At 46.9% G+C, this 14,662-nt stretch overlaps 1 protein-coding gene across 1 annotated transcript in view; it reads left to right on the top strand.

The window, feature by feature from the left end:
* Positions 1 to 14,662, top strand: part of NCAN (neurocan) — a 1,349,040-nt gene that overhangs the window by 1,070,330 nt on the left and 264,048 nt on the right. The window contains exon 11 of the mRNA XM_069649118.1: positions 8,653 to 8,769. Within this exon, the coding sequence (XP_069505219.1) occupies positions 8,653 to 8,769 (117 nt within the window). The remainder of the gene's footprint in view (positions 1 to 8,652; positions 8,770 to 14,662) is intronic.

The raw sequence follows: 14,662 nt of genomic DNA, 5'->3' as shown, positions 1-14,662 counted from the left end.
GTGTAAGTACCTCAATAGGTGCGGTTCTTCTAATTGGTACTGGACAGAGCCCCACTGAGGCTCTCTGCTGGTTTATTTGCATCCTCGTACATCACATACTTCCGTGTGAACGTTCCTGGTACCTCAAAACGAACAACTGGAGTGCAGGCTGTACTTGGGACCCCCACTACAGTTTGTATTTGCTGAGTTCTTTACGTAAATGACGCTCCTGACTTAGATGCTGACTTACATTTTCTGTTTTTAATCTTTAAGCACTGCCCTCGACTGCCTAGTACATTCCCATGTCTGTCCTGATGCTTTGGTTTTGCGCTTTGATTCTCACAAACTTTAGTGCCTAATAAATACATAAATAATTAAATAAATACATGGTAACCTGCAATAACCATATAAAACCAGTAAATATTTTTCTTCTAACAGGCTTCGTTGTGACACCACTACTGACCTGTAATAAGAAAAGTACCGCAATATGGCATTGTTAGCACTAATAGTAGTGACATTACCATTCCCGATGCTTGAGCCAACGCTGAGCAGAATTCCAGCTGACGCAGCAGCACTTAAAGCCGTGGCAAGCTTTTCAAGTTCCTTTCTTGTAAAATTGCTTTATGTGACACTTTGCAGCCATTAATTGACAAGGAGTTATTTATGGTAGTAGGTTTATTTTGTGCATCTGCACGTTGTTACTTATTTTAAAGGACCAAACATTTTCTGTTGCATTTAATTAAACTGCTGAAACTGTTTTTTTCTGCAACACATCAGATTTTTTTTAAATCCAAATAGATTCTACAATGATTATATGTATCAGCAACTGGAAGATATCTTACATTAGATTAAGCAAGAGGCTTGCTATTAAAGAGACTGACAGTGTGTGGTAGTGTATTATTAGGAACAAAATACCTTCTACCATAAGTAAAAAGAATATTTTGGGTCACCTCACAGTTCTGAGAACTCCGTTTTTGGCTATTTAGTCACAGAACACCTCAGTGACTTGCAATATCCTATAACGTATGCAAAGGGATAATGTATTCCATATTAAGTCACTCCTACTAAACCCACATAAAACCATTGACATATAGGGGATGCATGTATCATTGAATCAGGCAGGTTCAGGGTATCTATACCGTGTTCCGACATATCTGAAACATTTGATCTATATTGTATGCAGATTCCAACCAAAAAACACCAACGACAAAGCTCTATGAATGTAAGAGTCGAGATGCCATGTGTGATAATGGACCAACAAGTGGAAGAACTGATGAGACTAAAGGGAAATGATACATTGAGAAAAAGAAGAAGCCAGCAAAACTGAGCAAAGCCCAGGGCGATTATCATCAGAGTAACGGTGAGGAATTCGAGCATCAGCAGAATGGGTGTGCGCTCACCTGGGCTTTTTTGAAATTTTAAATGAAATTGAATGATGGTAGATCAAGCCCTGGAAAATGTGTGGGGCTAATCCACACACATTTTCCTATGCTCACTGCACAACATACACATAGACCTGCATACTTTGGGTGGACACAGCCTACAGGCACCGTCCCCACTGTCATATTTACTTGTAATATGACAGTCAAGAGTACATCAAGGTATCTCACAAGATGGAGGGCAAAACCTTCCTCCTGCCATGGCCAGCCTAATTAACTAACAAAAGCTCCATGTATCTGCCCTGTTCTTTTCTGTAAGCACTGCAGGTTGTGGCAGAAATTAACATAAGTAAGATAATAATAGAGTATACTTCAAACAGGCCCACATGAGGCCTGGCTGCAGAGGTTAAGAAAAGACAGGAAAACCCCAACAACCTTTGATATGCACTGTGTCAACCTATAGCCAACTACCGCCTGTCAGTATCAAGGGCAGTGACCTGTCATGTCTGGGACTATGTGTTTACAATAGGCAACCCCAGCAGAGGGACCCCATTTAGAAGTTACGAGTATGTGGATTGATGGAGACAGAAAGTCTGTTCTCGACACCGCTTCAAGGGAGACCTGCCGCTTTAATCGGGAAGCACAGAGAGCTCCATTAACTAGAGAGAACCTTGGATCCAAAACAGACAGGAAGAAGGGTATGACTTAGTTTCACATGTTTTCACCTCTTTACCTTTTCTGTTGCAAAGCACTCTGGGTACGACCTCATGTATACAGGAGATTGTTGGTGGGGCCCAGGATTGCTTCATTAAGGTAGGCTTAGCCTACACCAATCACTGTTGCCTATTCAGCTTTAAAAGAGGGTGGATCATCTGAAGACTTTGCAAGGAGTTAAAAGAAGAACACATTTGGGACCTGGCTGGAGGTACAGTCTGCCTGAAATATTCCACCAGTGAAGGAAGACCAGGATTTCCAAAGAGGGAAGCAATATCCCTCCCCTAAACATCTCCCAGGGACAGAGGGTGATACTGAATCCAGAGGACCCTCCAGCAGCTCCAGAACCGGTACCCAGCCAGCACACAATGCGCCCTGCTAGGCTCTGCATGTAAGTTTCCAGGGTGGGAAGTGCCAGAGAGTCTCTGAAACGAAACCCAGGACAAGGCCGGTGCCTGCAACACTCTCCTCAGCTTTGGGATGTCCCCCTTAAAGGAAGACGCAAGCCCAGTGAAGAAACTAGGAGGAGTGCATCAACAAGCATCAACCAGCGTCCACCTTAAAGGAAATTTCCGAGCCAGTCGAGCCCCTCGAGCTGCAACTGACTTCAACTCTGACTGTTGTCATGCCGCAGTCGTTAACATTGTCTGAGATGCCTCCACCAATGCTTCAGACCCGCCAACCAGCACTGAGATGATGATTCCTGACCCTGAGCCACCGTGTAGGCTAGCCTGCAGCCGTCCATCCAACTTCGCTTGCCGAACTGCCTGCCACCTGATATCCGCAGCTGTCTCCCATCTTGAATTCTTGTCACAGAAGGCGCAAAGCGCCCCGAAACCGGGGGCGCATGGGGACAGGGGAACAGTGAGTAGGAAGAGATGAGCAGATCGGAGGGAACGGGAGGGAATGTAGAATGAGAGGAGAGAAGAAAGATAGGGGGGGCTAGGTCATGGAGGGATTTAAAAGCGAGACAGAGGAATCAGAATTTAAGGTGGGAGTGAAAGGGGGCAATGGGGTTATCAGTGGGGGCTGTAATGTCTTTTGGCCCCCGTAGAAATGCATTCATTTTCTGTCAGTAAAGTCTAAATGGGACTTTGCACAGAGTCAATTTTGCGAGAGCTAACATTACTGGGTTTTAAGTCATGCATATGTTCTAGGCTAGTGATAATGCTGTGATTCAAGGGCAGTTCCAATCCTTTCAGTCTCATCACGAGTTTGGCGGTAACCCTTAAATATGACAGTAATGCTATTACCGCCACATTTAAGGGTCCGCCAAATCACGGGTTTGGCATCATTTACCCCCAGCACTGAGCTGGGGTTAAATGCACCGGGAATTTGCAGATTTTTGGCGCAGTTACTGCGCTGTAATACCACCAAAGGTAATCGCGCTGAAAATTCCCAGGGGTTTGGCGGTAACGCTATTAGCCCTGGAGGTATCCCGGAGGTAATACCACCGGGATACCAACCAACTTGTGATGAGGCCCAACTGTTAAGGGATGAGTCGAAAACAGAAAGCTGCAAAGCAAGCTCAGCAGGTTGAATCACTATGGTTGAGATATTGTATGTGCAGAACTCCAAATTCCTTCAGGAAATATGTTGTAAAATGCACCGTTTCTACTTGGTGAAGGGACAGGCACATGTGTATGGGACTGTCTTCCCTCCTAGTGAAAATCAGAGGTTTGCACTTATTCCTCTCCAATGGAGTCTCTCCATTGCAGCCAACCAAGCAGCCTAGGGAACTGGACCTACGATTGTCTGCCTTAGACTAGGAAAGGGTCCAAGCTTGTCCCAGAGATTTCGAATTAGTGTGAAGTAGCTGGCATTCTTCATTTCCCAATCCTTCCAGGAGCTTGAGCCATCCTGGGAAATGAAAGGGTGTTCACTGTGAGGTGTCCCCAGAGCTTCCTACTTCTCAGCCATTCAGTAGCTTTTGGCACCCCAGGAAAATATATCTATCCGGGCGTGAGACAGACACTAGGGAAAGCTTGATTGCCGACAATGTTGGGAATAACGTGAAGACTACAGTGTGACCTCGGATCCTCGTTTCATTTTTCTCATGATCTGAGCACTAACTGTGACATCTCATTTTCACACTCACCATCTCAGTTTATGGCATGGACGGGGTATTATAATATCTCCTTTCTCGCCATGGCTATTACCGATCTCTGCAACCACTCCTTTGCATATGGCTCCTTCCATATATTCCTCAAGCACAACCTTGTGCACCCTCTCCTATAAAAGCTGTCTGCTCACCCTTCCTGCCCGGGTAACTACTTCCCCATCTCTACCACCCCCTTACTGGGCAAACGCTTGGAAAAGTTGGTCTTCCCCCAACTGATCCATCATACTGAACATGCTGGTTGCCTTCACGACCATCAATCTGGATTCCGGGCATCCAGAGGCACGGCAACTGCTCTCCTGAACACCCGTCAAGATCTGCACGCTAATCTTGACCCCAATTCTCCCTCTGCTCTCATTCTCCTCGATCTCTCCTCTTCTTTGACCCAGCCAATCCTTCCATCCCATAACAAGGCTCCATGACACCCAATGCATCACTGGACTGGCTGACCTCCTTCCTAACTAATCATTGTTTACAGGTGTGACTCAGTCCTTTCTCCTCCACCACCTCATCCTCCACCTGCAGCATTCCCCAGGGCTCTATCCTGTCACCATTGATTTTCAATATCTACCTGGCCCCTCTTGCCCCCCTTTTCTCCTCCTTCTTTCCTCACTTCCAATACTATGCTGATGACACTCAAATTTCCTTAAACCTTCCCTCTACTACCTCCTCCTCTTCCCTCTCCCTCATTCACGATTGTCTGACTGCTATTCAGGTATGGCGTGCTGCCAATTACCTCTGTCTCAATGCCAGTAAGACTGAGATTCTTCTTAATGGGACAGCAACGTCCTGTTTCCCTCCTGCCCTTTGGCCGCCCTCCTTGGGCCCTCTACCCTCACCATCCAGTGAGGCAAGAAATCTCAGAGTCATCTTCGACTCCTCTCTCTCTTTCACACCTCATATCTTGGACCTTGCCAAGAAGGCCCACTTTCAGCTTAATCTCCTTATAAGCATACATAACTAACAGGTCAGGATTACATTCACACTTACAAATGTTCGCATTCTTATTAGCCATGTAAATAATCGGGCACTTTTATTGGCAAATAACAAATAGACTTCTGGGGCTGTTGATGCAGGCAGTGCTGGAAATGAGAAAAATTTATTGGGGGAACCCTCTCCTCCTTGGAGGGGTGCGGTTGTGGGGGAGAGGTGGGCAGAGCTGAGGGTCATGGCCAAGCCAGGTCACGCAATACAGTATCTATTCATATAATCCAATCCTGGCACTTTGCATAATAGCAAAGAGCATTGTGGGAACTTAAGTATGCCCAGATTTTTTTTTTATTTGAAACATGTCTTATTGTGATTCAGTAAGAAACCCTTTTGAGAAAATAATGGAAGTTAGGGTCTGCAGTTTTAATTAGTCACATTACTCACCCTAAGAAACAAATGTCTCTGCATTGCAGGACATATATACCAGTCTGGACAACAAGAGCAAGTACGTGAGGGTTTGGCTTTTTCTTCATTCATAGGCCCATGCTGAGTCTACTGAGAGTATCTATTGAAACGTGGACTGCTCCTGCATGCGATAACTGGACTTCAGGACAGATTTTGCTGGGAGTATCCTGTTCTGAAGCAGAGTTGTCACACTCTCCCACAAGCAATCCACACTTCACCTAGCAGACAGCAGCTTAGAGAAGACTTGGCACTGCTGCAGAGTCCTCTGAAGCCTGCTTGTTAACGAGTGAGTGTTGTGGACAAGCCCCTGAATCTGGGGACGGGGTGGCATGTTTTGCCGGAGCCCCGCTCCGTCATGTTCCGCCCCATTCCCTGCGCTGGATGCAGGGTCATGTACAGGGATGGAGCATGCAGGATCTGGAGTGATAAGAAGGCGGTACGGGGTGGTAGGATGCTCAGCAAAATGAATCCCCTTCAGCAAAATGATTGACACTGGCTTGGATCCTAGAAAAAAGAGGATGACGCCGTGATCCCTGAAGCTGTCACTGATGGGGTCGTGGCTGCGGATATAGTAACTGACGGATGCAGCGTGATTACGGATGGGAGCATTATTACTGACAAAGAATTTCTGTCCACCTTATTGCTGGCAAAATGAAGAACTGTACAGGTTACAATTGCTGACAAATTAAGCAATGGGATCACGATTAGAGTTAATCATTGAGTTGCGACCATAGGCAAAGTAACCATCAGGGCATGATTACTGGTAAAATCAATCAATGTGCTGATAAGCAGCACAATCACTTGGTACCCTGTGCTAAACTCAAGAACATTTTTGCAAAAGGTGTGACAACTAAAGAGGAGAGCATTTGTAGGAAAAGTTAAGAAAAAGAAGTAACTAGTGAAGAAAGGGACGGAAGAGGTCAAGTTGGTGCTGGAGCATCGCGGTGTGTCCCCTCATTTTAAGATTAGTAACAACCCTTTTTCCGAACGGGCAAAAGGACACATGGTTTCAGGGGAAAAGCAGAGAAAGAATCAGCAGGGTAAAAAGGGGAACAGCTGGGGGCTTCCCCCACTGTTAACATTAGATTTAAAAAAAATGAGTGGAACATGATGGGGACATGAATTAGGGGATAGGAGATAGGAAGGCAGGAGGTCTAAAGAGGGAGACGCAATTCAAGTATAACTAGAAAAGTTAACACACAACGGTAAAACGTGTTGGTAGACTTATAGTGAGATTTAAAACTTTCTTTCTTTACTACATGTTCCAACTATAGTGTTTCATCCTTACCGACCGCACCCCCAATAACGTATGTGGTCATGACTCGAAGCTACATAGCGAATAGATTGATGATTAGTAACCCATGCATGCTATGATAGCTCGGTGGGTAGAGCGCTTGCTGCTAGAATGTGTCTGTGATCTGCAGGTTGTAGCTTTCACTCCCGGCAAGATCAACACAGCCTTTCTTCCTGCTGAGGTTGATAAATGAGTACTAACACAAGTTGGTTGATATTATATGTATACTCGTTTTATATGCAGCACTTCAAAGTAAGTGCTGTATAATATCATATCATTATCATTTGGCCTTGGACGTCTGCTTGCATTCAAAGTAATTTGGTAATATGGGCCTATACACACTGATATTAATGTGGCAATAAGCCACGAGGTGGCGGGTCAATACCTCCCCAGGTAATGCCCCTGCGGCGAGTTATAGGCCCGAGCGAAGCAAGGGCCTTACCTCAGGGCGGCATTGGCCCGCCACCGAGTGGGTTATTGCTGTTAGTACCCCGGCCCGTTAGACTGTGGTACTAATTGCTTTTTTTTTCTGTTCTGAAACACGTTTCGGAACAGAAAAAAAAAATGGCAAAAAAAATGGCCGTCGCCATGGAAAGGGACTACGTTTTCCCTTTCCATTCCATGGCGGCGGCCATTTTTTTTGCCGTGAAGTGTTCCCAGCGCGTTCGCTTCCAAGACCTAAAGAAAAAATAAGGTAAGTGGGGTCGGAAGGGAGGGGATGGGGAGGAAGAAAAAAAAAACGTACACCGGTGTCTGGCGTGGGACGATGAAAGCCTCCAGCCGTGTGGTGGCTTGGAGCGGGGATGGCCCCGCTCCGAGTCTCCACACAGCTGTAGGTTTCCATCGTCCCCGCCGGAGACCGTGGGATAGAAGGTAAGTGGGGTGGGGAGGGGAGGCTGGGGAATAAAAAAATCCTACCTGCGTCCTCGGCGGGGGACGAAGGAAGCCTCCAGCAATGGGGAGGCTCGGAGCGGGGATTGCCCTGTTTCGAGCTTCCTCATTGGCTGAGGGGCTGCCATGCCCCTCGTCGGGAACAGAGTAGCCGGCACGCACGGCGTGGACGGGAATACCGTGCGGTATGGTTTGCAAATGAGCCAATCACCACACAGTATTCCTGTTCAGCCGCGCGTGCCGGGTACTAATGATACATATGGTGATTCATTCTTGTATGCAATGTATAACCCATTACAGTGATGCCGTAACCATATTTTTTATAGTGTAGTTACAAACAATGCCATGTGATGCCACTTCCTGTTTTGTCATGGGGAGATATGTCGTGCTATATAATAACACATCATTATTGTTTGGCATTGGACGTTCACAGAAATTTGGTGATATGGGCCTATATGCACTGATATTAACAATACATATGGTGAATCATTCTTGTATGAAATGTATATCACTTTACAGTGATATTGCAAACCATATTTTTCGTTGTGTAATTAGAAACAATGCTATGTGATGCCAAGGGGAGAAAGGTCGTGCTCCACCTCTTCCCGTGATGTCACTTCGGGGTGGGGACAGATCACAACACTTCCTGTGATGTCATCAGAGGTCAAGGATCGTGTGATGTCACTTCCGCTACCCCTGGAATTTTGGTGAAATGACATTTTCTCTTCACTTTTTCGGCTGGAAGGAGGGTTGCTGGAAAGTAGCAAGGGTCTGATGAAAGGAGTGTTTGCCAATGTTTTAACTGACCACATGTCATCTTGAGACCACCCTTAGCCTTGATAGCACTTGTCTCAACTTACGCCTGTCTTTCCCCCTTACAGGCCCATTGGACCCCTGCCAGAACAACCCCTGCCTGCACGGAGGGCAGTGCCACTCGTCCATGAACACGTACAGCTGCAGCTGCGAGGTGGGCTTCAAAGGCGAGAACTGCGAGATCGGTAAGGAAGCAGCGGCCCCTGGACAGACGAGCAGGGTCTGAGAAGTATGCCACCCGTTCGTAGTGTTACCTGGACATGACAACAAGGTTTTGGCAGCACGGGGAGTCCTATAGTTACGATACCTTTGTGAGCCTGGCATATACTCCCCCATTTCATTATAATAGTGCTTTTGGTGGTTTATATAGCGCCTTCTCGAAGTTTCGGAGCGCTATGAGACAAAGGCAGGAAAAGGCACAGTACAGGTTGATGAACGACCTAGACCATGCAGCAGGGATAAGGCCATGAAAGTCATGTAGGGGTCGCCAGGGGTCACAATGTCCCTTGCTACCCTGTGGTCTCCCTTGCTACCCTAAAAATAAGTTTGAACTTTATTTTGTTTTTATTGAAGATCATGGGCTGTGGCCAGTAGCATATGGCACTTTGTTTCTGGAGTGGCTGGTTTCCTGATAGCTATAGCCAGTAAGATAGCTTAGTGGGTTGAACAATGGCTGCTGCAATGTGTGTGTGATCTGCAGGTTGCTGGTTCGTCTCCCAGCAAGCTCAACTCAGCCTTTCATCCTGCTGAGGTTGATAAATGAGTACCAACACAGGTTGGGTGATATATATGTGTTCTATATGAAGCGCTTAGGCGTACGTGCTATATAATAACACATCATTATTGTTTGGCCTTGGACGTTCACAATAATTTGGTGATATGGGCCTATACGCACCGATATTAACAATACATATGGTGAATCATTCTTGTATGAAATGTATATCACTTTACAGTGATATTGTAAACCATATTTTCCGTTGTGTACTTAGAAACAATGCTATGTGATACCACTTCCTGTTTTGTCGCGGGGTGAAAGGTCGTGTTCCATTGCTTACAGTGATGTCACTTTGGGGTTCGGTCAAATGACATCACTTCTTGTGATGTCATCAGAGGTCAAGGGTCGTGTGATGTCACTTCCGCTGCCACAGGCATTTTGGTGAAATGACATCCCTGGATATGGCAATGAACTAAAGAAGACACAGTGCACACTTTTGCGACACCAGTATGACTAAAGATACCAAGTCCAGATCAATATTATTTTAGAATAACATTATAATGTTTACTGCACACCAAAGCATATGCAAACAATCAAGGAATTAGATATAGTTTGAAAAGAGCACATAGAAAGAGCTGTAACAAATCATAGATGGCCTACGTCTCTGTCAGCAGAAAGGAAATGGACGAGGGAATGTTGGGCCTAGAGGGATCTGTATGGAGTCACAGCCTCTAGGCTTCGGCACTGAGCAAGGGCTAGGGGCTGGAAAGAGAAGCCACCCACCCTCCAACTCACAGGGCAATGAATTCCACGCTAAACAGAGCAGACGACACAAAGGGCAGCTGGGCTCCGGTGCCACGGCTATATTACATCTCGCCAGGTGATTGCTCCAACTACTAGTGGCACTGAATTATTCCAGACCAATAACACAGGTGCTGGAATCCAGAGAGAGCAGCACTGCACAGACTGTCTCAGCAGCATCCAATTAGTCAAATGTATGTTCTGATTAATAGTTCTATTATTACACAATGCGTGGGTTTTGATGCATTGGGAATGTCTAGGGCTGCACACCTTTTTTTCTTTAATTGGCTGAAATCAACGGGTATTTACAATTGGTTTGGTCATATTATAATTCAGGCCATATCCCCTGGCTAAATCATGTGGTATGCTGTGGGTCTAACGCCCCAGGTACATGACATTACATGTTCCCTGTTGTGTGTACTATACCATGTAGTATGTTAAAGTCCCTGTTAAACATGTCACCTCTACAAATATTAACAGATGTTCTGGTTCACTTCTCCTAGTTATGAACAAAGTGACAGTGGATTCTAATACATGTATAATGGCAGAGAAACGAAATTGTTTGGAAAATTCCTCAAAATTCCTACGAATGACATGAATAACTCTGTGCGTCATGCTGGACACAATGATGTAAACTGCCTCTCCTTCCTTTGCATGGAATGGGGATATGGATAGCTACAGGGTCAGCACCCCCTTTAGGTTTTACAACCTCACTTGACATAGTTGAGCATGACACTATTTGGATCACTTTGCAGAGCTGGGTTCTCATCCTTATTGAATGCGCCTATCCTTGTCCTGACTGAGCAGTGGTTTCGAGGTCAGCCCAGGTCAACTTCAAAGTTATTGCTTGGCCCAGATGTTTTTATTCACTTACTGCAAACCTAACTATCTGGACTTCGACCGCCTCCCAGCGCCTTGATGCCTTCGGGTTTAGCACACTTTATAAATGTAAAAATAAATAAATAAATAAATATGACTCTGAGATCAAGGTCCAACACCTTTAAAATGAGATTTAAAAATGAATGAACAACATCATCTCGCTTGACCACAACACTTCACAACGAAATATATGTGTGACTATTTTGTGAATCAAAATGTATTTTTTGAATATTTTAAAAATTGCAAAAACGAGTCTAAGTCTGACATGGTCCAATAATATCTTCGAACATGCATTAACAATTACAATCAAGCAAATATAACACATGATTATTTTCTTGACCGGGAAGATATGTCATGGGTAACGTGTTTGTCTTGGAAGCAAGACAACGCAGAGAGAGCTACACAGATTTGAATCTCGTTCCCATGCTTAGAGACTGGTCTCTGGTATTTAGTACGTTATAAAAGATTATTCAATTAACTTAAAAGAACATTAAAACGTATTAGTACCCGGAGCGCAACTAGAATGCAGACAGCAGCGCACCGATCGGATAGTTTTGAAGCCTTACCCTATGCTAAGCCCAGAGATGTCTGTGCGTTTATCGCGCCATGGCCAGACAAAACTTTTTCATTATGGAGCTGCCACCATGGAAAGGGAGAATGGACTACAGGTAGTCCCTTCTTCCTGTCCCATGGCGGCCATTTTTTGGTTTAATTTTTTTTTTCTTTTACTCGATTGGCCGCCATGGAAAGGGAGAAGGGATAACGTGTAGTCCCTTCTCTCCCTCCATGGTGTCCATTTTCTTTGTTTACTAGGGTTGTCGCGGAAAGAGAAAATGGACTGGGCATCATTACGAGTTGGGCGGTTGCCCTTAAATGTGGCGGTAACGCTCTTACCGCCTCATTTAAGGATCCGCCCAAACATGAGTCTTGCAGCATTTACCTCAAGCTTCAAACTGGGGGTAAATGCACTGGAAAAATGTCAATTTCCAGATGCAATTAGCGCTGCGCTATTAGAATGGGGAATTACAGTTACTGCCCAACCCATGATCCGGCGGTAATACCATCGGAGGGTTGGCCGGTAAAGCAAATACAGTTGGGCGGTATCCCAGTCGGGATACCGCCCAACTTGTGATGATACCCACTACATTTTCCTGTCCGCAGATGCCATTTTCGTAACTTTTTTTCCAGCTGCAAAACACAACGAGCCTCGCAGCCGAAAAAAAAACACCATTAGTACCCTGGTCTAACGGGCCGGGATACTAATGGCAATAAGCTTTGAGCCTGCTGTCCATTACCGCATAAGGGTAACTATGGACCCCGGGGGCATTACCTTATGCAGTAATGGCCCAGAGGCTCGGGGCTTATTGCCGAAATAATGTTAAAAAGCGAAGGTACAGTTTCTGTATTTTATTAATTGTTGGAATTTTTAATAAATGAATAGCTGTTAGTAATTGTACCCAATGACTGAATAATGACTGAATAACATGGGTTATCATGGAAGGAAACTCCTCTCTAGATTGCGTGAGTGACTTAATATCACATATACCCGATCCATGGTATTCTGTGAAGGGGGATGGAGACAAAATAACTTCTAGGTGTAACTTTACAGTTCTATACATGTCAAAATATGAAACCAAGTTTTCAACCCTGCTGACTCCTTCATGCTGTCTATTGAGCGTGCTAGCCGCCATTTTGAATGCATATGGCTTCTGCTCTCATTGTAATATGGTTTCCAGAATTTATTTTCATTATACAATATATGTTTTCTTTCAATATAAATGCAAGGCACCAGTATTTGTCTACATGCAAAGGTTGTTTAATTGAATTCGAATACGCAATAATGTGTGTCTTCTTACTGTGACCAGCTTTCCATACATTAAGTCATGAATTTGGATCACGCACCCATGTGTAGGAGCTACGCCTACACTGTGTTTTAATTGAAATATAATAGTGTTTTTTTTTACAAAAATGCAATGTTAGCAGGAGAAAGTTTCACTGTAAAGGGAAATTCTGTTCACTTTCAAATAGAATAGCTGATTTGAATCTGCTGATCACCTTTAAATGATACATTGAGGTCTGTCTACACTGTGTGTGCTTAGGGGTGCATACGGCCGATACACAAAATAGCCTACGAAGCTCAGTTCTGCCATCATATCACCTGAACCACAAACCTACAACTTTGCCTGCCTGCCTGCCTGCCTGTCTGCCTTCCTGTCTGCCTGCCTGTCTGTCTGCCTGCCTGCCTCCCTGCCTTTCTGTCTGTCTGCCTGTCTGCCTGCCTGCCTGTCTGCCTGCCTGCCTGCCTGTCTGCCTGCATGCCTGTCTGCCTGCCTGCCTGCCTGCCTGTCTGCCTTCCTGTCTGCCTGCTTGTCGGCCTGCCTGTCTGTCTGCCTGCCTGCCTCCCTGCCTTTCTGCCTGCCTGTCTGTCTGCCTGCCTCCCTGCCTTTCTGTCTGTCTGCCTGCCTGCCTGCCTGTCTGCCTGCCTGCCTGCCTGTCTGCCTGTCTGCCTGCCTGTCTGCATGCCTGTCTGCCTGCCTGCTTGCCTGCCTGCCTGTCTGCCTTCCTGTCTGCCTGCTTGTCGGCCTGCCTGTCTGTCTGCCTGCCTGCCTCCCTGCCTTTCTGCCTGCCTGTTTGTCTGCCTGCCTGCCTCCCTGCCTTTCTGTCTGTCTGCCTGTCTGCCTGCCTGCCTGTCTGTCTGCCTGCCTCCCTGCCTTTCTGTCTGTCTGCCTATCTGCCTGCCTGCCTGTCTGCCTGCCTGCCTGCCTGTCTTCCTGCATGCCTGTCTGCCTGCCTGCCTGCCTGTCTGCCTTCCTGTCTGCCTGCCTGTCGGCCTGCCTGCCTGCCTCCCTGCCTTCCTGTCTGTCTGTCTGCCTGTCTGCCTGCCTGCCTGTCTGCCTGCATGCCTGTCTGCCTGCCTGCCTGCCTGCCTGTCTGCCTTCCTGTCTGCCTGCCTGTCGGCCTGCCTGTCTGTCTGCCTGCCTCCCTGCCTTTCTGTCTATCTGCCTGTCTGCCTGCCTGCCTGCCTGCCTGCCTGTCTGCCTGCCTGCCTGTCTGCCTGCCTGTCGGCCTGCCTATCTGTCTGCCTGTCAGCCTGTCTGCTTGCCTGCCTGCCTGTCTGCCTTTCTGTCTGTCTGCCTGCCTGCCTGCCTGCCTGCCTGTCTGCGTGCCTGCCTGCCTGTCTGCCTTCCTGTCTGCCTGCCTGTCTGCCTTCCTGTCTGCCTGCCTGTCTGTCTGCCTGCCTGCCTCCCTGCCTTTCTGTCTGTCTGCCTGTCTGCCTACCTGCCTGTCTGCCTGCCTGCCTGCCTGTCTGCCTGCATGCCTGTCTGCCTGCCTGCCTGCCTGCCTGTCTGCCTTCCTGTCTGCCTGCTTGTCGGCCTGTCTGTCTGTCTGCCTGCCTGCCTCCCTGCCTTTCTGCCTGCCTGCCTGCCTCCCTGCCTTTCTGTCTGTCTGCCTGTCTGCCTGCCTGCCTGTCTGCCTGCCTGCCTGCCTGTCTGCCTTCCTGTCTGCCTGCCTGTCTGCCTTCCTGTCTGCCTGCCTGTCTGTCTGCCTGCCTGCCTCCCTGCCTTTCTGTCTGTCTGCCTGTCTGCCTACCTGCCTGTCTGCCTGCCTGCCTGCCTGCCTGTCTGCCTGCATGCCTGTCTGCCTGCCTGCCTGCCTGCCTGTCTGCCTTCCTGTCTGCCTGC

This window comes from Ambystoma mexicanum, chromosome 1p (assembly GCF_040938575.1).
Source record: "Ambystoma mexicanum isolate Mex_15411 chromosome 1p, UKY_AmexF1_1, whole genome shotgun sequence".
In the NCBI taxonomy this organism is placed as follows: domain Eukaryota; kingdom Metazoa; phylum Chordata; class Amphibia; order Caudata; family Ambystomatidae; genus Ambystoma; species Ambystoma mexicanum.
Note: the sequence above shows the minus strand (reverse complement) of the source record. Positions and strands in the feature narration are given on the sequence as shown.